The 27,265-nt window shown below is 40.4% G+C and overlaps 1 protein-coding gene across 2 annotated transcripts in view; it reads left to right on the plus strand.

Annotated features, from left to right (window-relative positions):
- Window positions 1-27,265, plus strand: part of tos (Exonuclease tos) — a 136,304-nt gene that overhangs the window by 11,212 nt on the left and 97,827 nt on the right. For both annotated transcript variants that reach the window (XM_067139641.2, XM_068225892.1), the window contains exons 2-4: window positions 1,943-2,062; window positions 12,618-12,879; window positions 23,804-24,019. In XM_067139641.2, coding sequence (XP_066995742.2) covers window positions 1,943-2,062; window positions 12,618-12,879; window positions 23,804-24,019 — 598 coding nt within the window. The remainder of the gene's footprint in view (window positions 1-1,942; window positions 2,063-12,617; window positions 12,880-23,803; window positions 24,020-27,265) is intronic.

The following is a 27,265-nucleotide window of genomic DNA, read 5'->3' on the forward strand; positions in this document are numbered from 1 at the left end:
GAAATTCATGACGAACGAAGGAGCAGGAGACCGTCAATTTCCGTCGACATTCGTGAAGGTTGAGCAAATCATGTGTGAAGATCGGCCAATCACCCTGGATGATCTCTGCACTTTGGTTCCTGGGGTTTCCCGAAGTGCCGCTCACAGAATTTTAACGGAAAAATTGAAATACCGGAAGTTGTGCGCAAGATAGGTGCCATGCATGCTGACTGAACACCACATGCGGCAACGAGTCGATTCTTCCTGCGCGTTTCTTCAACGCTTCGCAGCCGAACGGGGCAACGTTTTGGACTCGGTTGTCATGGGTGATGAAACCTGGGCATTCCACTTTACACCTGAGACCAAGCAACAATCACGCCAGTGGCGGCATCCCTGTTCGCCAAAAACCTGAAAAATCTCAGGCAGGCAATTCAGAACCGAAGGAGAGGAATGTTGAGCAAGGGTGTAAACATTTTCCACGACAACGCTCGCCCGCACATCGCCCGGCAAACCGTTGCTCTCCTGCAACAGTTTCAGTGGAACATCACCACCCACCCACACTATAGTCCCGACTTGGCACCCAGTGACCATCACTTGTTCCCTAAGTTGAAAGAACATTTGGCTGGAAAGCGATTGAGAACCGATGACAAGGTGAAAGATGAGGTTCACAACTTCCTGAACAGCATGGCGGTGAGTTGGTATGACATGGGCATACAGAAACTGTCACAGCGTCTACAAAAATGCATCGACCGAAATGGTTATTATGTAGAAAAATAACTAAATATTCAAGCTGTAAAATGATGTAAACCATTGTAGAAATAAACAGGTCTGTGTGTTTCTAAAGAAATAGGAGACCTTATTTTTGGGATTACCTTCGTACTTATTTGATTGATTTTGTTTTAGAAAGTCCCCTGCCATGACTCTCTGAAAAAATTTGTAGTATTGGTTTACATTGATAGTTTTATTTATAGTATCACTTTTATAGTCTTTTATATTGTTAATTAGGTCAGTCAAAGGAGAACACTTGTTCACCAAATGAACTGATTGCGATTCCTCAACCGCCTGCACTTTTTGTACTGACCTCTTATTATGACATTGATTCTTGACTGTTCGCCACTTGTTCTCATTTCTTAACACTGGCCGCGATTGATCGAAATAGTACTTTTCACGATACTTTATTTGTTCAATATCTTCTTTAACTCAATTACTGTGTTGTGACAATTTTGTTTCTTAACTTAATTACCGTACCAGTGCATTCACAACATTCTTTGCCTTCAGATTTACTAGCACGAACCTAATTTTCACGACCTACATTTTGAATTGTGTTGAAGCACTTTTCACAGCACCATTCATGTTCATTTGATGCACTACGATCAACAGAACAGTTTTTATTCATATGATATTTTGTAGTACACAAACTACAAGTCACTCCATTTCTCACAATTTCCATTGCATTTTCTGCAGTTCATCATGAGATGAAGAGCTACTTGAAGTACGTTTCTCCTACTGCCATGTTGTCAGTCATGTGTCTATAACCGAACTACTACTTGCTGACAGAAAAACAAGTAAGATACTGTCTAATAAGACTAGCTGCACTACAATTCTAAACTGCAGTTAAGCCTCTCCTAATTACCATATTGCTGTATAATGCATTAAGTATTCAACAAAGGTACTAATTTTAATAAGAACAGTATCAATGTCTAGAGAAATATCATGTGAGTAAATTCAAATTTATTCTGTTTTTCAACTTTTCTGTTTAAACTAATAACAACAGGAACAGTTCATTTGTAAATTCACATGTTTTACTTCAGTATTTTTTGTGGATATTTTTCTTTTATTTGTTTGTCTTGTCTGCATTGGAAGTAAGTTTTTCCTGCCCACAACATCCTCCATGCATTGATATGTACTTCTATTTTTTAATTCTTTATACATCAGATTAATTGTATTGGTGGTACTGTTTCAGCTATGTGTATTATTGCCTCAAGTTCATAAATATGCTCTTGTCGCACAACATCAAGCCTATCCTGGTGTTTGATGGTCGTCACCTGCCTGCTAAACATGCCACGGAGACTAAACGAAGAGAGTAAGTTAAGCATTACCTATATATTGGATAATTAGGTGAATTCCAGAACATCATGAGTTTGTAATCAACTCTCAGGGATTGTGAAAGGTTCATAATATGTGGTTCAGTCAGGCATTCCGCATACCTTAGTTGTATTTCAGATTTGAATCTCTGCAATTGCTGTTGTAATGTATTATAGAGAAAATAGAGATGGAAAATATTTTTTCCTAGATCTTTAATTTGTCCTTTCCCTGAAGTGCCCTTCATTATTTTATTCCTTACTAGCTGACGTACCCGTGCTTCACTATGGGATTCTCAAAAAGACTGTCTTTGTGGTTTTCCTACCTGAAGTCGCCAGTAGGAATTTAGCGATTAAAAGCAATGTTATCATATAAAATACTCGATCAAATGAAAAACCGCACATTTTCTCACTTTTAGCGAACAGTACTACTGTGCCGATCTAACAGTCCAGAGTTCCAGTGCTGGAATGACCAGACCGCAGACAGCCGTGAACACTCCTCTGCCATTATTCCGTTAAATATGCACACTGCGCATTCTAATCAGTGCCTCAGAGTCAGGATTAAATAGCTGGAATGCTATGATGAACCAGTTTGTTACGTATCAGTAGTATCAGGAAATTTATGAACCAGAGGAACGGCATGCTAAAGAAGAAAGTTATCTAACTCCTCAGTTACTTTCCGCCAATATTCAGGCAGGCTGATATTTTCAGTACGACCGGGCGAGTTGGCCGCGCGGTTAGGGCCGAGCAGCTGTGAGCTTTCATCCGGGAGGTAGTGGGTTCTAACCCCACTGTCGACAGCCCTGAAGATGGTTTTCCGTGGTCTCCCATTTTCATACCAGGCAAATGCTGAGGCGGTAACTTAATTAAGGCCAGGGCCATTTACTTCCCACTCCTAGCCCTTTGCTATCCCATCATCGCCATGAGTCCTATCTGTGTCGGCGCGACGTGAAGCAAGTTTTAAAAAATCTCTGGTATACAGCAGTAATCCCATCTATCAGAGATGAGCCGCAACAGAGATACAAAGCACATCATAACAAACAATGGTCAATGTAATGTTATTATTGATCCATGTTATGAGCTTTCTGTATTGTAGGCCTTCACATCCAGTTTTCTTTTGACTGTGTAATATTAGGGCGTCTTATAAAATTAATTATAGTGTAGACTGCATTTCCTTATCCTCGGCTTTTCATAACGATTTTCATTCAGTTCTGTTTACCCATTTTCTCGTGGCGGCACTGAAATGGACTTTACAAAAAATACAATTTCATGAATATCTTCGTTATCATAGCTGGTACACTAAAAATGTAAAAGACATAAATGATCGGAAATTTAATAATATTTAATTTAGTTACATACTGTTTGTCAACAGGACCACGAACAACACAAATATTTGATTATTCAATCTAAGGCTTTCCCCTAAACTGCCATTTCACTCAGCGTGAATAAAATTATTTATGGCCTGCATTGTAGCGACTTATTCCACGACTTTGCATACCGATTTTCATTAATATAGGACAAATAACAAATATTTGAGAATTAAATTTTAGGCCTTCTCCTAAACTACCATTTCTCTCAGCGTGAATAAGATTATTTACAACCTAGATTGTAGCCACTTATTCCCGGACTTTACATACCGATTTTCATTACGATAGGACCACTACTAACATAAATATTTGAGAATTAAATTTTAGGCCTTCCCCTAAACTACCATTTCTCTGCACGTGAATAAGATTATTTATGGCCTAGATTGTAGCGACTTATTCCCGGGCTTTACATACTGATTTTCATTAAATTCTCTTCAGCTGTTTTCTCGTGATACGTGTACATACATACATACAGACAGAAATTACAGAAAAGTAAAAAGTGCATTCCCTTGTTACTATGGACATGGCCAATACAGAAATACCATTCTTTTCAAATTCTGAGCAATGTACAGACAAAACTCTTATTTTATATATATAGATTATAGTATATTTCAATTGTTACTGGATGGAACTGGGTTAAATAAATGCAATTGTAATAATGAACTTAGTGGTGGTGGGGTTGGTAAGCTACCTGAAAACTTGTTTAGGTTTATGTATATTAAGGCTGTTATAGCATTCATAATTATATTTTTGTTGTACAACACAAAATAATAACCAATAGTTGCTTTAAGAGTGGTGTATGTCCAGTGTTCTCTCCAGAAATTTTTGTCAGCTGCGTGGCAGGAATGAGTAGCCAGGTGAGAAATACTATGTAAAAAATGAATATGATAAACTTTCAATTTAGTCCCCCCAGGGCATTAACCAGGGGGGTTAGACCCCCCATGGAATTTTTACAAAAGAGAATAAACAGAAACTGACAATGAAACAGCGAAAGCACAACCAGTGGGTTGGCTCCTTTGAACATTCACGGAAACATTATTGTAAAATGAATAGATCTCTTGAATCTACTTTCTAATAAGCCCCGAAAGTTGTATTTTAGGTTGTAATCTGAACATAAGCTACCATTCGCCGTAAAATTATTCATCTTAATCATATTGTTTTTCTTCTGTATTTTAATGTAATATTTTGTAGTGTACCTGTAGTGCCATCTGAATATCAACATAATTCACTTGTACCAGTATCTTTATAATGACACTCATGCATGCGCGCACCACACACGCACAACATTATGTTCTACCGACATTTTATAACTACAACCCTCCCCCACTGTCGGTCGATCCTGGCTACGCTACTGGCATTAACAATAATATTAAAGCCAAAATTGAGCTATTTTAGTGTTATTATCACAAACAAGTCATAACACAGTACTGTATTTTAAACTTCTAGGGTTCTACTGTTCGTTCATAATCATGCAACACCAGGGCTTACCACTCAGTTGCTGTGGAGTGCCATACCAAGACCAACTACAATATTACGTTGTAGTTGGTCATGCCCGTACAGGTTTGTGACGTCAGGCGGAATAGAGTACTCGCATGTGATTCCACGCTAATACAGACACTGCTTGCGCACAACATTACGTGATAAAGAAGCTAAACATTGAAACTCCGATGTAATTGATGCAATTGGGAACATGCATCATTTTCAAAAATATTTTTTTTGAAAAGTACACCAATGAAATAGTACGTAAACGTATTACATTGTGGTATGTTGCCTTGTTTTCTACCATTAAAAAAATATTTAATAGTGCCTTTCCGCAAGGCGAGTGAAACGGCCTCTGACGTAAGCGGCGCGCTGTGACGTCACGATCCAGTACCGCATGGAGCTCTATCAGCCGTTGTGCATAGCCGTTGCTAAAAGCCGATTGTTTATTATTCACGATCGCGAATAACTTCGAAATGACAGAAGAAAGGTTCGAAACAGCACAGTCAGACAATCTACCATGTGTAGATGTCATCATTCTTGAAAAATGTGACTTTTGTGCCCGCAGAAATTCGCGGATAACAAGCAAGTTTGTAAGTGGCGTCTTTTAAATACGTGCAATGTACTGTAACCCATAGTATTAGGATAACAACGAACGTGGATAGATATCACATCACTTTCAACATTTCCTTCTAGACTGATTCCCCTATTAAAGAACAACATTACATTTTCGGGCTTTCAGCATTAGTAAAGTAAGAAATCGGATTTCAGCACTAACATAAACATATAGGTAGCATTATAGTACTAGTCCGCTTCTGTGGTGTAGTGGTTAATGTGTGCCACTCCCGGAGGCCCGGTTTCGATTCCCAGCTCTGCCATGAAAGTTGAAAACAAATAGTACAAGGACTGGAACGGGGTCTACTCAGCCTCGGGAGGTCAACTGAGTAGAAGGGTTTCGAATCCCACCTCAGCCATCCTCGAAGTGGTTTTTCGTATTTTCCTACTTCTCCTCCAGGCACCTAAGGCCACGGCCGTTTCCTTCCCTCTTCCTTGTCTATCCCTTCCGATCCTCCCATCCTCCAACAAGGCCGCTGTTGAGCATAACAGGTGAGGCCGCCTCATTTGTTAAAATAATCTGATAAGGGACTTCAACTGAATTCATATGTCAGTCTGAAAAACAATGCTTAAATGCTTGCTAAGAAGTGGCAAACTGTCCAGTTATAACATTTAGTGAAATATTGGTTACACTTCACATTTAGAAAAATAAATTTTCAACAGTGAGTTCAAACCCCTCTGTCAGCAGCCCTGAAAATTGTTTTCCGTGTTATCCATTTTCATACCAGGCAATTAAGGCCACAGTTGCTTCCTTTCCAGTGCTAGCCCGTTCCTATCCCACTGTCGCCATAAGACCTCTCTAATTCGGTGTGATATAAAGTTAAAAAAACCCTCAAAATTGTAAACTCATTGCAATTGGTCAAGAAATATAGACTAGATATCTTATAACTTTATCTATTTTTGTTTTCTGTAGAAGATTGACTCAAACTATGGTACGGTGTATGAGACACCAGTGGAAAACAGGTGATTCTGAAACAGACATCTAAAACCATTGATTGGCTGAAGTTCGCAATGTGCTGTCTTCACTGACATTCCTAGGTGAAGATATGATATATATATCCTGCTGTCATTTCTTGATGGTTACAGTACTTTTGCATCCATCTCTTGGCACAGGCCAGAGTAAAGTGTAGCTTCCACCGAAGTCCCAGTCAACATCCATGGCTGTGACAATATGGAAGTTGCTGGGGTATGGGTAGTGCTGAGTAATGACATTCAGAGCATGACTAGTGCATCTGAGTGTTAATGAAAGGTGCTGCTCATAGGGTCAGTCATGCTGCAATAGTACTTTCTGACCCAGTGAGGAAAGCAATGGCAAACTACCTCACTCCTCATCTTGCCTAGTACGCCTCATTTTGGTGCTGCCATTGGTTTTTGGGGTTTCCTTATAACCGCATAACCTATGGTGGTGCTATTTGAGGATCCAACCAGCCTCTGGGCTGATGACCTAACAGACAGATATATAGCACCAGCAATTCTTGCTGCTGTTGCTGAGAAATCTATTCCTTCTGTGGAACTCCTTGATGTGAACTTGGTCCCTGGTGGAACAGAGAGAGAGCAGCAGGTATAAAACCCCAACGTTGCACTCATAAATCACTCGCTGATGTCTGGTTACGGTTTCTTGCTCTGAAGCACGAGGCAGAGCTCAATCGTCTTTATTTTGCTACTTGTGCTTCAGGGGATTATAATGTGCCGTTTACAGAGTGGGAACTCTGGAGCGCCTCGTGCTTTTCTAGCACATTGCACTCCGACCAGATGACAACCACAACCAGATTTTGAAACATCTTAGTCAGGATAGCCTGTGCTATCTTCCAAAAGTGTTCAACAGAATCTGGTTAGAGGGTGAGTTTTCGTCTCATTGGTGACAGGAAATCCTGACCAAGACCTAAGTATACAGGGAGCTACAGTCGTATTTTTTGTACTAATTGTATATGTAAGCTGTTTGAGAGGGTGGCAAATCAAGGACTTTTGTGGTGTGTAGAGAAAAGAGCACTTTTGTCCGAGTACCAGTGTGGCTATACAAAATTGTCTTTTATAGAAAGTACATTGATTTTTCCACCTTTTCAATTCAATCACATTTCAATTCATTAGTTGTTCATTACTTGTACCAGTGTGGCTTTCGAGCTGCTCGAACCTTCACTGACTGCCTGGTACGCCTGGAGAGCTTTTTTCAGGACAGTTTTCTCTGCAAGCAGCATTTGGTTGCTATTACCTTTGATCTGGAAAAAGGCTTTATGGTTATGGCATCCTTTCAAACATGTGTTATTGGAATTTCCGAGGAAGTTTGCTGGTGTTTATTGCATATTTCTTGTCCTTCCATCTATTCCCTATCCAAGTAGGGAGAGCATGTTCGCAATACCAAGGAAAATTGAGTCCATCGGGGATCAGTTTTGAGTTTTTCAGAAATGGTATTGTCACTGCTGTGAATTCAGTAGTAATACAGTCTCTATTTGTGGCCTATTTTGCACTTCATTATAGCACACCTGTCAGGGTAGTCAAAGAGCAACAGTTACAGCGAGCTGTTAGGAGAGTGAAACAATATGCATTATAACATGGCTTCCCGTTTTCAAGTGACAAGACCTCTGTTGTCTCATTTCTGCTAGAAGCACACTCTCGGTCCCAATCTTCAGCTTCATCTGGGGAGCGTCGCTCTTCCGGTAGTAGGTACATGCTAATTCCTTGGGCTCCTTTTCGAGGGGGAGCCACATGTGCATCATTTAAATGCCAAGTTAGCTAACCAGCACAATGGTGGTTATGGGGTGTTCACTCAGTACTTGTGCATTTTTATAGGGTACACATTTAATCCATATTATAGACTACGGCAGTGCAACATAAGGATCAGCGTGTTCGTAATAGCCGGGCTGAGTAGCTCAGCTCCACCTTCTGGGCTCAATGTAGTGGGTTCGATTCCGGTTCACTCTGGTGGTATTTGGAGTATCATGTCAGTAGATTTACCGATGTGTAAAAAGGCCTGTGGGACAATATTCCAGCACATTAGCATATCTAAAAACCATAAACGTACTGTAGTTAGAATAGCAGTGGGAACTTTCCATGCAAGTCCTGTTGCCAGCCTGGTCGCTGAATCCTGTGTACCACGTTTACACCTGAGATGAAAGTGCTGTTATTATATGCTGCAAACCTACAGCAGATGCCACTTCATCCGTGCTATTCTTGCATTTTTCCATTACGAGAATCACTAGGTGTGTACTGCTTATCCATGAGCAATGCAGCCAATGATAATTCACCCAGATGACATTTACAGAATGAATAATATTCCTTCTAGTCAGAGCATCCAGTAAGGTGCCTCCATGGACAGTAAGTTGACCTTACATTATCCTGTATCTGCACACCGGCGCAGAAGTTAACACGAATGTCTCCATTCATTAGAGGCTTTGCAGGTCTGTTGTAAACTGGTATCTGGGATCATATGTGCTTTACTCGGATGGCTCTAGGGCGGAAGGAAAAGTGGGCTGTTCGTTCATTGTGAATGATGGTTGGGTTCTCTTTTCTCCACCTGAAACCTGCAGCCATGTACATAGCAAAGCTCTATGCCATTTTGGAAGCCCTGCAGTAAAATCTTTCTAGTGAGCTTCAGCATTTCCTGTTAGGCCCTGACTCTTCGAGCTCATCGCAGTCTATCGATACTGTATATGTTTTGTGCAACACCGTTGATGCAGTTTAACCACAATCTGCTGGCTGGGTTATGAAATAAAGAACACCATTATGACATTTATTATTGCCGGGCTGAATGGCTTAGACGGTTGAGGCGCTGGCCTTCTGACCCCAACTTGGCAGGTTCAATCCTGGCTCAGTCTGGTGGTATTGGAAGGTGCTCAAATACGTCAGCCTCGTGTCAGTAGATTTACTGGCACATAAGAGAACTTTTGTGGGACTAAATTCTGGCACTTCAGCATTTCTGAAAACCATAAAAGTAGTTAGTGAGACATAAAGCCATTATTATTATTATTATTATTATTATTATTATTATTATTATTATTATTATTATTGACATTTATATGGTTCTCAAGCCACATGGGTATGGCAGGAAACAAATTAACTGATAAGGCTACCAAAGAGACATTCACACTGGATTCTGTTACCATACAAATTTCTACCTAGTGATACATGTTCTCAGCTGAGACATTTGCTAATGCCAAGCAAGTGACTGTAAAATCTGGGTCACATAGTTATCAGCTTGTATTTGAAATAGTGGGTTTGAACCCCATCGTCGGCAGCTCTGAAGGTAGTTTTCTGTGGTTTCCCATTTTCACACCATACAAATGCTGGGGGCTGTACATTAAGGCCACGGTCGCTTCCTTCCCACTCCTAGCCCGTTCCTATCACATTGTTGCCATAAGACCTATCTGTGTTGGTGCGATGTAAAGCATGTTGTAATAAAAGAACATCATTTGGTACTGTTAGGCTATTCAGTCTGCCACAACTAACTTGAGTAAATAAAGTTATAAACTACCTGAAAGAGAAAACATACGGTAGCAGTATTAACATCTGAATAAGAAACAACTTAATAAGAATAGAATGACATGTTTCATTCAGAGTCTATCAAATCACACTCAAATATTTAGATATATAGTAAATATTTATTTCTGTTTAATACTTGGAACTTGAAATCTGGAACTTATCTTAACAATGTTCTTCTTTGTCTTCACTCCAGCATTAACAACAAGATTTTGAAAAACTGTTGCTCTGTCATTGGCATGGGCCCTAATGGCTGAATATTTCAAATACATATCTTAGTGGGTAAATTATCATTTCATTTTAAGCCATCGGTAGCTGATGACCTACTGTCAACCAGTGTATTATGTGTAGTTTAGTTTGGAGGGTGTTGTTAAATAAGCAACAGGCAAGCAGAAAATCTATTAACACCATCATTTTTCTAGTTTCATTTTGCTTTGGGTCATTTAGGTTTGGATATGCACTGAGTGGCCAAAAGTCACGGGAAGGGGTGACCCATTAGAAAATATGCCGTGTATGACCCCTGAGCGTTGTGGCTAGCTACAGCATAGCTGAGCAGTCTGTTACAGACACTGGTATCGTGAAGGTGGCAACACGTTGCGAGTTAACCGGCTTTGAACGTGGGGTGATCATCGGCACACGGCGCGTGGGTCGTAGCCTGCGGAGATTGCACGCGAAGTAGTTACTGGGAGATAAAGCCAATAACATCATTTTTGACAGTGAGTGAATGTTCCATTACTGCATCATTACCTCTGATTTATAACAGAGGCAGGGCGAACTCAGCAACTCGGATACCTGTTTAACCAGCTGACCTGGTAAATAATGTTGCTTTGTATTTCCCATGGTTGCGAGCACCTGCACTAATTCCCACTCCACCCTGCTCGTGGACGAGATCAAACTTGTTTTGTATGGCACGTTGTTTACAATGTGAAATGCTGTTTTTAGTTGTCATGCTGATTTATTCAGTGCAGTAAGCAGGTGCACTATTTTAGTGACTGTAAAATTAGTGTCAGGAAAAGAAAACAGAATTTTTATGTAGACATCTTTCAGACCATCTGCATCCCTTTCTGGCCCTAGAGTACCCTGATGGAGATGCATGTTTCAACAGGGCAGTGCGCTATGTCACCGCTCTTTGGTGGCATGCGGGTGGTCGGAGGATCTCTCCAGTGAATTTACAACCATGGATTGGCCTTCCAGATCCCCCGATCTTAATTCACTGGAGTACATATGGGATGCTGTCGATGCTGGTGTACGCTCCATGAACCCCGTACCAACTACACAAGACCCATTGTGGGTGGCAGTGCAAGATGTGTGAGTCCAGATCCTTCCAGAATGATTCCAACACCTTGTAGTGTCAATGCCTCGCCGTATTGCTGTCGTTTTGAGGGCTCGCGGAGGAGCAACTTGTTATTAACATCACATTCATTGTCACATGACGTTCGGCCACACTCTGTATAAGGATCACAATTTGAGCCAAGAACGCATTTTCCATACACCCCAAGCCAAGAAAAAGTTACCTTGTAAAATTGATTGCAACTAATATTTTTCTTGGAAACATACAATTCTGCAATATAAACAATGTGTAAAATATCCCACTGTATATTGTGTTAAAATTTAGATTCGATTGAGATGAAGGGTTTTTAAGAAATATTGTCTTAAAATTGACTCATGTTTGAAACTTGTTCAAAAACAGGTGATTTTTCGTTTCACATGTGATAAAAATTATTAAAATATAAATTTCAAACCTATATAACCGAACGTGAAAAGAAACGAGGAAAATTATGGTGTTATTGGATTTTCTGTACGCCTATTGGTCATTTTACAAACAACCTCCTAACTCGGGTACACACAGTGTACATAGATGTTGGGCCCCTTAAAACTATATTTGTCATCGTCATCAAAATTCTGGTACCTTGATGTCTCCATTGAAGTAGTTACTGGGAGGTAAAGCCAATAACGTCATTTTTGACAGTGAGTAAATGTTCCAGTACTGCATCATTACCTCTGATTTATAATAGAAGCAGGGCGAACTCAGCAACTCAGGTACCTGGTTAACCAGCTGACCTGGTGAATAATGTTGCTTTGTATTTCCCATGGTTGCGAGCACCTGCACTAATTCCCACTCCACCCTGCTTGTGGATGAGATCCAACTTGTTTTGTATGGCACGTTGTTTACAATAGCAAATGCTGTTTTTATTTGTCTTGCTGATTTATTCAGTGCAGTAAGCAGGTGCATTATTTTAGTGACTGTAAAATTAGTGTCAGGAAAAGAAAACAGAATTTTTAACAACCCTTCAGAAATTTATTGTATTAGAACAATTAGATAAAGGTGAATTTGTGCAGTTAATTTGTAATGAATTAAGAATTCAGTAAATACAGTAGACAGTAATAGTGATATACGAGTAAATTGCTGGGTAGGGCCTTTTTTAAAATATTGTCTGTTTAACTAGCCATTTAATGTCCAATTCAGGGTCCAGTCCGTAGCTGGTTGGCCTTGTACTGGATTTCTTTCCCAAGGAAACAAATTTATTTTCAAACTTTATTGAAAAATTGTGTGTTTAAAATTTTTCATTTCATATTTTAAACCTAGTGTATTTTCTTAAATCGTGATTTTGCCCTGTTTCAGATCTCGTGAATGTAATCGTAAGCGTGCAGCTGAACTACTCCGTGCTGGTCGCACAGATGAAGCTCGTAATTACTTACGTCGAAGTATCGATATATCTCACGATATGGCGTTAATGCTAATGCGAGAATGTAGGCGAATAAATGTTGACTGTATTGTGGCTCCTTATGAAGCAGATGCTCAGTTGGCTTACCTCAATCTCAAAGGCATTGCTCAACTTGTCATCACAGAAGATTCAGACCTTGTATTGTTTGGTTGTAAGAAAGTAAGTGGCAAGATATTGATATGGTAGTGTATACCTGAATCTATCTTGGATGTGCGCTATTTTATCTGTATCTATTGAAATATTTCTGAAATGTGACCAGCACTCAATCTTGTTACAGGATGACCACACAGTCTCTAAAACAGGGATAAAACAAGGAATAAAATTTGTAGAGTAGTTTACTCACAGTATACAGTGGAACCTTGAATTTCCGTTTTTGGAGGGACCACTGAAAAAAAAACTTGTAACACGGGAAAACGGAAAATCCGGGAATGAATGAACCATGAACAATTTGGCTAAACATCACAAAACTTACAAACACCTCTAAACCAAACCATACTACAGCCCCAATGGGCTGCTCGGCCCAAACGCCTGCAGATTACGAGGTAACGCATGGTCAGTGTGACGAATCCTCTCGGCCGTTATTCCTGGCTCTCTCATTTCACCATTAAATAGTGCCTCAATTAAAGGTAATCATAGAATGAGTGAACCTGGAACCAGCCCTCATATCCAGGAATCGAACCTGGATCCTCCGGGTGAGAGGCAGGCAAGTTCGACCGCGGGGCCGGCTTCAAACATTAATTACCGGTACGCGACTTAAAAGTCTCTGAAACTTTACATTCAGTTTTACCGGGGAAACTTTGTCGGTTTCCTCTGAAAACTTCTTTCAGTTCAGCAACTTTGATCGGTCAAACTGTTCGAAAAATCTAACAACATCAAGCCAAACAATCGACCACAAGTATTTATTAATTCTCTAATCTAATAAAACAAAGCACATTGGATACAAAAGCGCCCAACATGATGGTGAAATCCCTTTTACTTTATATCTTCCATTGTAACTTGGTCAGCAGTATACTGTTCGTAGTCAGTTTGTGGAAATCATGTACCGCGCAAATTAGGCCTACGGCCTACATCGACATTTAAAGGTTATGTTGAACTCGAGAATATAGATTCTCAAGTTTTAGAATGCATTATATTCAATTATGTCCGTCACTAATCACGATTAAATTGGAAAGAGAAAAAATATCATCAAAACTTCCGAATTTATGGTTATTCGCGACCTTGACCTCGGCTGGAAAACGCGCTCGCTGTTCAAGACGGTATGAGTGCGAAATGATGCAAAGGTTTTTACATGTAATGTGCGCAAATAAAACGACTGCGGTTTTAACGTTTTAATACAATAACGTGAAATTCCTAGTCTTACATTAGGACCAAAACAGTAATAGGCAATCCCAAAACCTCCCGTGGTTTTATGTATGTAAGAAGGTGCAACATCTGTTCTGGTCTCGATAACGTAATCGTATGCGATAATATTAAAATACTAAATTTGTATTGTTGCTTAAGAAGGAGCAGTTTAGATTCCTGCCTGAAGCTCAGTGACTATACAGTGCCCTGAGGGAAGTGCCGAAAACCTGTTCGGCGATACATTCAGGAGAAAAAAAAATAAACATCTAACCCTGGACATAATGTAGACGCTTTGCAAGTATGAACATTTGACGAAACTCGTTCCGTTTTCAAGTAGAGCTGTGGAAATGCGCTCTGTCTCCTTCCAATTGTTGTGGACACTCTCTGCTTTGTGATTTCGATTCTCTAAACAATACCACCCGAATGCGATGCTAAGAGGGTCTCTTATGCAAGTTCACCGCCGATCGCTTTTCTGCTTCCTCAAATAACCGCAATGACTGGACGTTAACATCAAGATCCGCAAGTATGCGTTGCTGACCTTTCGTGAGATACAGTTTCTTGAAAAACGCGTGATCGAGGATTTAGCGTTGATGGAACTGACATTTCTGAACGGTTGATACGGGAAATAGTTTCTTCGAGGAACGGATAATGCTGGATTTTTACAACGTGATTTAATTAGGATGCTCGCAGGACCACGTAATTTGAACGGAGAATACGGGAAAGCGTAGCTTCCGGGAACGTATAATCGAGGTTCTACTGTAAATATTTTCTGCAGTTGGTGTATTCAAATATTAATTGCTTCTAACAAGGGAAGTGTCGGAATCGGGGAATCACAGATCGTGTTGAAAATTTGCACGCACGTTGGGTGAGGGCAACTAGGCTGAACAGTGAGGAAAAGAAAAAAAAATCTGAAATTAACTCCTACCCTCACTAGATGGCAGTAAGAGTATTATATTTTTGAGCTGTACACTCTGGTCAAGGGTGTAGCCTGGTGGCGGCTCGAGAGGAACGTTCCAAATGACTGCCCATCTGTATGCTCTCTTACAAGCTGCACTGTGGCATGCAACATTTTATGTGGCACCTGTAATCTATATTGCTAGTATTGTTTTATTTTTTAATCATGTAATGTAAGGTATCACAAATAAAAAACATTACAATACGGACTAAACAGAACCAATAGTCACACAGGTGACCAAGCTACTCTACATAGTTTTTACAACAGTGATACTTGTTGCAAAACTGTTGGAAGGGCAAACTGGTTTTACACCTCCTGCATCGAATGAATCGTGGACGAGTGTGAGTAGAACACTGTATTACACTGTTGTTAAAATAATATTGCACAGGATGTTCAAAAGTCCAGAAGGGGGAACCTCCTATTCAATGTTTTGAAGTCTTTAAGACTATGATACAATCATTATATTAAGGTTTAAGCATATAATGGTACATGTTTCACCTGTCATTGCAGGCATCATCAGCCATAAAGTCAATAATCTAGGTCAAAGCTCTGATGTGGATGTTAAATTAAAACTATTCTTAAAAACTAATTGTTTACAATAATATACATTGATGTATGGGAACATTGTGGTCACATTTAGAATGAATTGGTTGAACATGTTTTAAAGTTCTAATGGGATGTCTTATTTATGTTCACATCAAATGGGGATAAATTAAATAAAAATATACACTGACTGACAGAGCAAATGCAACACCAAGAAGGAGTGGTCAGAACTTTATGCCAGTTGCAGGGTAGATTGACGTCACTGAGGTATGCTCATGATGTGAAATGCGCCGCTGTGCTGCGCACGTAGCGAACGATAAATGGGACACGGCGTTGGCGAATGGCCCACTTTGTACCGTGATTTCTCAGCCGACAGTCATTGTAGAACGTGTTGTCATGTGCCACAGGACACGTGTATAGCTAAGAATGCCAGGCCGCCGTCAACGGAGGCATTTCCAGCAGACAGACGACTTTACGAGGGGTATGGTGATCGGGCTGAGAAGGGCAGGTTGGTCGCTTCGTCAAATCGCAGCCGATACCCATAGGGATGTGTCCACGGTGCAGCGCCTGTGGCGAAGATGGTTGGCGCAGGGACATGTGGCACGTGCGAGGGGTCCAGGCACAGCCCGAGTGACGTCAGCACGCGAGGATCGGCGCATCCGCCGCCAAACGGTGGCAGCCCCGCACGCCACGTCAACCGCCATTCTTCAGCATGTGCAAGACACCCTGGCTGTTCCAATATCGACCAGAACAATTTCCCGTCGATTGGTTGAAGGAGGCCGGCACTCCCGGCGTCCGCTCAGAAGACTACCATTGACTCCACAGCATAGACGTGCACGCCTGGCATGGTGCCGGGCTAGAGCGACTTGGATGAGGGAATGGCGGAACGTCGTGTTCTCCGATGAGTCACGCTTCTGTTCTGTCAGTGATAGTCACCGCAGACGCGTGTGGCGTCGGCGTGGAGAAAGGTCAAATCCGGCCGTAACTGTGGAGCGCCCTACCGCTAGACAACGCGGCATCATGGTTTTGGGCGCTATTGCGTATGATTCCACGTCACCTCTAGTGCGTATTCAAGGCACGTTAAATGCCCACCGCTACGTGCAGCATGTGCTGCGGCCGGTGGCACTCCCGTACCTTCAGGGGCTGCCCAATGCTCTGTTTCAGCAGGATAATGCCCGCCCACACACTGCTCGCATCTCCCAACAGGCTCTACGAGGTGTACAGATGCTTCCGTGGCCAGCGTACTCTCCGGATCTCTCACCAATCGAACACGTGTGGGATCTCATTGGACGCCGTTTGCAAACTCTGCCCCAGCCTCGTACGGACGACCAACTGTGGCAAATGGTTGACAGAGAATGGAGAACCATCCCTCAGGACACCATCCGCACTCTTATTGACTCTGTACCTCGACGTGTTTCTGCGTGCATCGCCGCTCGCGGTGGTCCTACATCCTACTGAGTCGATGCCGTGCGCATTGTGTAACCTACATATCGGTTTGAAATAAACATCAATTATTCGTCCGTGCCGTCTCTGTTTTTTCCCCAACTTTCATCCCTTTCGAACCACTCCTCCTTGGTGTTGCATTTGCTCTGTCAGTCAGTGTATTAACATTCATAATGTTGATAATTGAAATCAAAAGGAAATCACAATATTTACACAGATTTTTTCAGTATATACACGAGAACAGTATTTTCATCTAAAAAGGATTTGTGGGTTGCTTATATCTTCAATAGAATAAAATCTTTTCTTAATGAACGATAGTCTATTATTAATAATATTCTAAGTGAAGTGCTGGTTAAATGGCAAGATTGCTATTAGAGGATGCTTGATCAAGTCTCATTTATGTAGCTAATTATTTCATCTTCTCTTAAGTATGCAGTATGTTGTCTAGGTAGTGAAGCTTATGAAGTTATCATCCGTGTAAGTCTGAAGAAGAGTTCAACTGGATTCTTAGGTGTAAGTGTAATGGCTTGTGAATTGTTGAAATCTGTGAAATAGACGAAAAGGTGTGTTAGTGCTATATAGGGATTGTACACTAGTGGAATTAATCTTCTTGACACTTACCCTTTACACTTTAGGAGAGATGTCCGGCAGCGTTGCTCGTGTGAGGTGGTCTGACAGTGGTTTTATCTCTACTCCTCGTATTGTAGGGGTGTGTCATTGTTGGCAGGGAGTGTGTTGGGTGGAGAGGGGTGGGCGGGGCATTAAAATCGCTGTTGGTACGCGTAGGGGGAGGGGTGCGGCTAGGTGACGGGACATTGGTTGCTGTTTATGTAGGGGGATTAATGCTGGATTTAAAGTTGAAGATTTTTTGAAAACAGGCTCTTTGTTTCTACGATGTCATTTAGATTTTTATTTTTATTGAAGTGCAGGCTCTTTGTTTCTACGATGTCATTTAGATTTTTATTTTTATTGAAGTGCAGGCTCTTTGTTTCTACGATGTCATTTAGATTTAGATTTTTTTTGAAGTGCTGGTCTAAAAAGATATAGGTGTTTTCAAATTCAGTCATTAAACTACCCTTATAAGATCTGAAGGTCCTGGTCTATAGTGGTGAAGCTATGTCCTGTTTCTTTCATATGAATACTCATAGCAGAGTGTTTGTTGTGCTTAGATGCTTTGTAATGCTCTAAGTATCTTGTTTGAAAGCTGCGTCCAGTTTGCCCCACGTTAGAAAACTGACATTGGGCGCATTTGTGTCTATAAATCCCTGAATTTGAGTATCGGTTGTGTCTCGAAATTACTGTGTAGGAGTTAAAGAATATGTTTCTGTTCGTATTACGGGTTTTGAAAGCAATATTGATGCTGTGTTTCTTAATCGGGTTGGTGATCTGATATAGAGCCGGATTTGTGAAGGTAAAGGCAGCAAAAAATTTTTTGTAAGGGGTTAATTTGGTTGCAGTTTTCATCTTGATATTGTTTATAATTTTATTAACTGTATTTGATTCATAGCTGTTAAGTTTAGCCAGTTCTTTAATATATTGTAGTTTTTTGGCTGTTGTTGGAAAGAAGAATTTTGAATGCCCTATGGATCAAGCTGTAGAAGGTTGCTAACTTGTGAGAATGTGGGTGCAAAGATTCTTTTTTTTTATAGTCAGAGGGGAAAAGGTGGGTTTTCTATAGATTTGAAATGTGAGTTTATTACTGGCTCTATTTATGGTTACATCTAGGAAATTTAAAGTGTTGTCGATTTCATCTTCCATTTTGAATGTAATGTTATTATTGAGTCCATTAAGGAACTTCAAAAAGTTATCGCTGTTTTTTGCTGTTGATCAATGATGGCAAACGTGTCATCTACAAATCTTATCCATAGGTGGAGACTGTTGATTGTGTTTACTGTTTTATTAGCCTCTAGATTATCCATAAAAATGTTAGCTAAAATGCCGGAAATGGGATCTTCCATTGCCAGTCACTTTTGATGGTAAATTTTGTTGTTGAAGGTGAAATAGTTATTGTTTAAAACACAGCTCAATAATTTAATGAAATCAGTTATTTCAAATTTGCTTAAATTACTGTGTTTGGAAAGATTCATTTTGATAATACAGGTATTTATAGTATCATTTATAGGGATGCTTGAGTACATATTGGTGATGTCATATGAGACCATTAAATGGTTAGGTTGTAGTTTAAATTGTGTTAATTTTTTGCAGAAATCTATGGAATTTCTTATGTATGCTTGATTGTTAAATTTAAAGTGTTTATTAAGAAAATAATGTAAAAATCATGAAACTTTATATGTGGGACTGTTTCTGCTATTTATAATAGGGCGCACGGGAACCTCTTCTTTTTATGGATTTTGGGTAATGCCTTTGCGGTTGGTAGTTTAGGATTCATGATAGTGAGTTTTTTCATATTCTTGCTCTTGCAAAAGTAAAGAAAAACTTTTCAATGAGATCTTTAAATTTCTTTGAATTTTTTGTGTGGGGTCTTTACTTGCTATGGTGTAGGTATTATCGGAAAAGAAAAGTTCTGTTTTGTTGACGTAGTCGACCTTGTTTAATAAAACGGTGGTGAGTCCTTTATCAGCTTTCGTAATGATTATATCATTGTTCCTAATTTTGTTTTGTAATTGGATTATTTGGTTTTGAGACCTGGTTGTGGATTATTTTTTAAATCATTGACTAAAAAGGGAAGTTTCTTTTTATTTTCAAATCTAACGTTGTTACGTTTGTCGGTAGGGAGTATATTAATGTTAGACTCGATTTCGGCAGCTGTGGTAATTAGGTCATCCGCTTTGTTGAGATTCGGCCCTTGTTACGAAGATCCAATTCTTTGTCTGATTCTTATTTCTGTTTCTGAAAGGTCCAATTACTTCTTCCTCTTCTGTCACATCCAACCATTGCATAAAAGTCTTCCATGACAGTCACTTCCACAACTTTATTTCTCTTACCAATATCTCCAGGAATTGGTCCGAATCTTCTTCTTTGCATCCAGTCTGGGGTGCATACATTTGGATGAAATCCCTAACTCTGTTCTCTGTCAATAACTGTATCTTTATTTTTCTATCACTTATGCAGCCCGCTTTATCTACATACTCATCTAAGATCTTTTTGGTTATTATCCCCGCTTCATTCCTTGCCTAATGTCCTCCACACCCGTAGAGAGTATTTATCGTCCTCAACTTCTATCCTTTCCTCTTCACTTAACCTCATTCAGTCCTATCATGGCTATATTCTCCTTCTCTATGAAATCAATCACCTCTTCTGACTTTCCAGTCAGTGACATGAGGTTGCATATTGCCACCTTCATAATGTTACCACTTATCACTGATCCCCCAGTTAACTGCGTGTCGATGGATTCCAGTCTCATTTCCTACACTGAGAGGACCATCAGCCCACCTAAGGAAATTCATTCGCTCAAAGCCATTTGTCACCTTAGGCTATCAGGTTATTTACCACCTCCCAACACTCAGCATAATAGTACAAATGTGCTAAAATTGTGAGTGATATGAAAGTCATCCTTCAGTCAGGATGTAGCATACAGTATATGCTTCATGCCATAATGGGACATAGCCAGAAGGGTACTACTACGGATCGCATACAACAGGACAAAGACTCTGAACACTACTGGGATTGGAAAATGCCAGAATGCAGAATGTAGACAAGTTTAAGTAACTTGGAGAATATGTAACAGGAAAGAACAGAAGGAGCAAGGGGATAAAAGGGAGGGTGAAAAAGATGAGGAGTCCTACCTTGCAACCAGAGAAGTGTGTACAAGGGAAACATATCAATGGGCACAAAGATTAGGCACTACAAGGCAACAGTGGGGAACGCGGTACTGTACGAGGCTGAGACGTACCGCTTGGAAGGTATGGGGCAGAGGAACTGGAGAAAGAAGAATCCTAAGGAAGATACTGGGACCAAAAAGAGGAGGTGAAAAATGGGAACAAATATCGAGGGACAAACTGTTTCGAAACATGAGGACAATCTCAGAAGAAATGAGACTGAAAAAAAGCAAGATTTGCTGGACATGTGATTAGAATGGGCATGGAGAGAATGAGTAGAAAAGTATGAGAGACAACGGGTAGGATGAGAGGAAAGACAGGGAGGACTGGACTGAGATGGAGAACTGGAGAGATAATGCGCTCAGTGGGATTGATATTGAGGCTCTTTCATATCCATGGAGTGCTCATGGAACTAGTCAGCCACACAGTATTGCCTTGCTGTAGGTACAGGTCACCTGCAGGGTGAACATGATCTGCCAGCAGGTTCCTGTAACATTTGTCGATGAGGGACATACCAGAGGTCACATTTCATCCTGTGTGATCAGTTCCCATAAGAGGATACTACCACCACCAACCTGAACTGTACCCTGCCGGCAAGAAGGATCTGTTGTCAGGTAGTTTGACGACGTACTCTTACCTGGCCTTTGACGTGTGCCGACTTTTATCTCGACTTGAGGGCCGATGACCTTAGATGTAAGGCCCCTTTAAACAACAATCATCATCATCATCTATCTCGACTTGTCATGCTTCGGGCATCCAATGACAGTGTTCCTTTGCCCCTATCTGTTGCTGTGCCCTGTGATGGGTGTTGAGCAAAGGTACCCTCCTAAGATTTTTGCTTTTGGATAATATGACTGCTCACACGGCATCGTCGTCCATCATTGGACTGATGAGTGATCTTCTGCACTGTGGCCTCTCTATCTGCTTTTACGATTTGAGCTAGCCGATGGTGACTCTTGTTGTCAACACGTACACCACGACAGTTGACCCTGGCAGCGGTGGTTTGCCCGAATCCATGTACTCACGGTACACTTTTGTTATGGTGGTCCTTGAAATGCCCTTTGTCTGCAGGACTTCAGAGATGGAGTGGCTTATACATCTGGCGGGAACAATCTGGCCGCGATCATGTACTGAGGTCTCGTGTCTTACCAATCCTGTAGTCGGCTGTTTCTCATACACCCCATATGAAGTCTCACGTCCTCACTGTTACATGCCACACCCTCCTATTACATTTGCTGGGCTGAACACAGTGCCATTTTCCTACTGCAGCAGCTATCTCTAATTCAGTTGCTCGTGAGTGCATGAAGATGTAGAGATTGTCCTTTAGCGTTTTAGTGTTTATCCACTCTTCGTGGTGTTTCCTCTTCTCGCACTGACCTGTCTTTGCATTTATTCTATTGTGTCTTCCTCTTCTTTTTCCAGTCTCTCTGTATTTGTCTTGGTTTTGTCACCTGTTTACATTGACTTGTATGGATCCTTTTGTCGTTCTGTGTTTGTCCTATGTCCCTTGTCTTTTATCACCTGTATTGATCTTTATCTCTTGCTTTTTTCTGTCTTTATCTGGCTTTTTTCTTAACTTCCCACGTCAAGACTGGCAAGATGGCCCTTCAATGAGTGTTGTTGCTCGCCCTTCTGATGAAGCTGGAAGCAGAAACAAACTTGTCGAGAGCTGAAAAGAAACGGATCTAGACGAACTAGGATTGATTAGGAGAGATTTTACTCATTTGTAGAATGCAGTGTATGAAAATATGGAAATTGCTCTTATCCTTTAGTATCTATGTCTTTGTTGCCTCTTTCTAATGCTGCTCCTTACAACATTGACCTGTAATTGTATTAATCCCATCGGGTCTTCCTAGCAGGTAAATTATTTTTTATTTAATGTGAGTTTTTATAACAGATAATATCAGTTGTTTTTATTAGACTAGTAACCTGTTTACCCCATGCTCAAAAGCACCTCTACATGTTTGGGTGAGGTGAAGCCTACCAGCACAATTGGACTGTTGAATCATTGGACACGAACTGAGATAATTAACTTAAATTGTGATGTTGATACTTAAAATTGTAATATTGACATGCCATTTCTTTCTATTTTTTTTTTTTGAAGTAATAATAATAATAATTGCATGTGACTGCAGCTCTTGTAAGGCAGACCCTCTGATGAGGGTGGACAGCATTTGCCATGTGTAGGTAACATGTTATTGTGGTGGAGGATAGTGTTATGTGTGGTGTGTGAGTTGCAGGGCACCGGGCGAGTCGGCCATGCGGTTAGGATCGCGCAGCTGTGAGCTTGCATCCGGGAGATAGTGGGTTCGAATCCTACTGTTGGCAGCCCTGAAGATGGTTTTCCATGATTTCCCATTTTCACACTAGGCAAATACTGAGGCTGTACCTTAATTAAAGCCACGGCCGCTTCCTTCCCATTCCTAGGCCTTCCTTACCCATCGTCGCCATAAGATCTCTCTGTGTCGGTGCGACGTAAAGCAAATAGTGGAGGTTGAGTTGCAGGGATTTTGGGGGCAACACAAACACCTAGTCCCCGGGCCAAGGAAATTAACCATTTAAGGTTGAAATCTCTGGCCCGGCCGGGACCCTCTGGACCAAAGGCCAGCACACTAACCATTTAGCCATGGAGCGAGACTTTTTTGAAATTATATTCAGTTTATTTGGAAGTCTGTCTTGGCGTACAACATTTATTTTTCATAGTAGGTAACGTTCCTATGTATGTATGTATGTATGTATGCATATATGTAAATAAGAAACTGGCTTACTACAGTAGGTGTTAAAACAATTGATGAGAAATTCACGTGTAATCAACCAGCAAGAGGATGAAATTGATGTATGTAATCCTGAAATTGGGTTTTTACTAGGACTGGAGAGCACGTAGCCTCTCCTTAGTACAGTCATCTGTTATGACCTGATTTGTGTGCAAACTTTTAAAATAGGTTTTCTCCAAAATTCATTTCAGATTAGCTAAAATGCTTGTTCAAAAAAGTTGATTACAAATGCTTCATTTCTGTTCCAGATTCTCTTCAAAATGGATGTGATGGGAAATGGTCTCTTAGTAGAACAGGAGAGACTTCACCTAGCTATGGGAGTTCGTGTAGAGAGGTTCAGTTTTGATGTATTCCGATATATGTGCATCTTGTCAGGGTGTGATTATCTACCATCACTCCCAGGCATTGGATTAGGAAAAGCACTTAAATTCTTTACAAGAACTGCTGATACTGATGTATCGAGGGTAAGTATTCCTTCACAACCATGCTGAATTTTTTGAAAGGAATTAAAATAAATGTATGTTAGTTTTCAGGACTTAGTATTTACATCATATAATTGGTTATCTGTTTCTCAATAAATGTTATCTGTCCTTAAAGAAACATAATGCTTAGTAAAGGAATTAATATACAGTATATGAATGAATAGAATAGAATACTCCCAGGCACAGATGACTACCAACTGGGAAGAGAGTATTCATTTATTGTAATCATTAATTCAGTTAGTTTTTTATAACACAAAATAGTAAAGATTATCCAATAAAAAATGTTATACGATTTTTAAAAATATAATTTACTAATATACTGTATATCCCATAAATATTTCTTGGACATATCATTACTTATTAGATAAACTTAGCCTTTGAGGTATTTCCTAGACTTTAACGAAGCCATAGAGCCTGGGTGAATGCATCTTCTCTGTTTTCATCATCTTTATATTCCTTTTTCCACTTTCCTCGTATAATATTACATCGCTTTGCTGTACTCCCTGGTGTCTTCCATTTTCTGTTTAATAACTTAACAAGAATGTAAAGTTCAGGTTCATTTTCGATATTACCTGTCTCCTTCCCGTCTATATATTCCTTGCTGATCTTTGTTTCTTTACAGTCTTTTAGTAAGTGTGCCACTTCCATATCTTTATTGCATAAAATGCATCGATTTTCTTTTTTGTTTCCTAATTGCTTTATGCTTATATACCGTATTTTCTCACACAATTAATGCCCTTGCATAATTTACTCATCCCAATATTTTTGGGTCCAAAGTGGAGAAAAAGAAATGTTCACCTATTTGACGCACCCACTTCTTCGAACATCCATCAACGCAGCTCCGGGTGTGTTTTGAAATAAAGATGTCAACTACTCAGGTAGCAGCCTACCTATTGCCAAACCGGGCATTCCAAGTACTGGGCAATTTGCTGTTATCAGCCGGTAGGAAATACCACTGCACTAGTTCAGTGCATTCAGTGAGAATCAGCATGGAAGTGACTAGTGACACTCTATTCCAGTCTGGTACAAACGTATTTTACAAGTGTTTCGGGTACAGGACATGCATTTTCTGTGATCTGAAAATTGTTTGTTAGTCCACAGTGAGCAAGTATTAGAGTAATATTGCATCATATAAACTGGCGGTGATCAGTTACGCCGAAACATACGGGAATAGGTCAGTGGGCCGCAAGTATTCAGTGTCCGAATGCAACTTGCGCTACTGTGGTTATCATGGTAACAGAGAAATGCACTTCAAGCGACCAACAAGTTTCGCAAAGCATTTCGCGGACCAAAAGGTGGCAAGTTTCTGAAAGTAGGTTAGGATCAGCTTAAATGTATGATTTCGTTACGCAACGTTGGATGTGCTGTTTCTCACAAAATGCTGGTACGGTATTTTAAAGGACGATAAATAGCTGATGCACATGGAATCAGTGTCTCAAATTTGAAGGTTAGTCGAGGCTTCATTAATTTTATGAACAGAAATGGACTCTCTCTTCAACGAAGAGCAAGATTATGCCACAAAATGCCAAATGATTTCAACCAAGTAATTGATTTCCATTGCTTTGTGATTGAGAAGCGTAAAGTGAAGGAATATTTGCTCTCCCAAATGGGAACCACAGGTCAGACACCAATCAGTTTCCGTATGCCACAAAGTCAAACAATCGATAAGAAAGGGATATCGAGTGTTATCATATGCGCTACCGGTGTTGAATGCCATGTGGTTTTTTTTCGTCGGAGGTCAGCACAATCAGACTGCTACAGCCCCAGTGGAAGGGGGACAGTCACGCGCCTCACCGGAGTCAGTGAGTTCCGAGACTTGGATGAGCGTGGGTAACAGTATTGTGTTTGTGCGCTACAACATGGACCACGGCGTCCTAATGTATATTTTGTACAGTGTAAATAGTTTTGTGAATAAATGAAGTATGTAATGTACATTATGTTGGCCTTCCCTTTGCACTTAATGAATTACATTTCATGGAGTGTGGGAAGAGCTAGGCCTCGTTCAACACGAGTAAGCAACTCTAAAACGAGACCGAACAACCGAAAGTGAAAAAGAACGATATACTGCAATGATTGCTGTAACAGGTGATGGCAGAAAGCTTGCACCTTATGTTCTAAAACGAAAAACAATGCCTAAAGTAAAATTTCTGCGAGGGATCCACTTTCGTATCCAAGGAAAAGGATGGATGGACACGTCACTCGTACAAGATTCGATGCAAATGGTTTGGGGAAATATAGCAGGGGTCCCTCCTTTGATGCCCGGCCCTTCTCGTGTTGGACAGTTTTCTTTTTTTGTTTTTCTTTTTCGTATGTCATTATTATGTACTTACATGAATTGTACTTTTATTAGTGCATGTTTATTTTACTTCAGGCTGTATTCTCAGCTCGTAACGGGAAGAATATTTTCCAGTGTCGGTACTTCAATCCCACGTGTCCAACTTACTTGATGTGCCCTAATTTGACTTTTCAGAAAGAATCTCGTGCCAGAATTTTACGCCAAAATAACGATTAACCGCAAGTGAGTTTAACCAATTGCATGTATATTAAATTTGATGTATCTTTTAAATCTAAATAATTGTAAATATTTTTTTAAAATATCTGGATTCCTTGAATTATTTACGCATCCAAAGTTTTCTCCTGTATTTATTTATTTTATTTTTTTTTTTTTTTTTTTTTTTTTGTCAAAGTGTGTTAATTATGTGAGAAAATACGGTACTTCCGTTAGTCACCAAATTACCCCTTCATTCCCCTTTTTGTTAACATCCTTTATTGCCATATTTTTACTTATTTTACAAAATTACCAGGCGAGTTGAGCTTCCGTGGCTCAGACAGCAGCTTGCCGGCCTCTCACTGCTGGATACTGTGGTTCAAATCCCGGTCAATCCATGTGAGATTTGTGATGGACAAAGCGGAGGCGGGACAGGGTTTTCTCCAGGTACTTCAGTTTTCCCTGTCATCTTTCATTTTAGCAACACTCTCCATTCTAATTTCATAGCATCTACCGGTCATTAATAAATCACTTTGGGAGTGGCGACCCCATCATACTAACAGCCTATATATGATTCATTCATTACATCCCTGACCCAGTCAATGACTGCAAAACAGGTTGTAGCTTTTCATTTTCACCAGACGAGTTGCCCGTGCGGTTAGAGGCACATAGCTGTGAGCTTGCATCCGGGAGATAGTGGGTTTGAATCCCACTGTCGGCAACCCTGAAGATGGTTTTTC

Source organism: Anabrus simplex, chromosome 2, assembly GCF_040414725.1.
Source record: "Anabrus simplex isolate iqAnaSimp1 chromosome 2, ASM4041472v1, whole genome shotgun sequence".
NCBI lineage: Eukaryota > Metazoa > Arthropoda > Insecta > Orthoptera > Tettigoniidae > Anabrus > Anabrus simplex.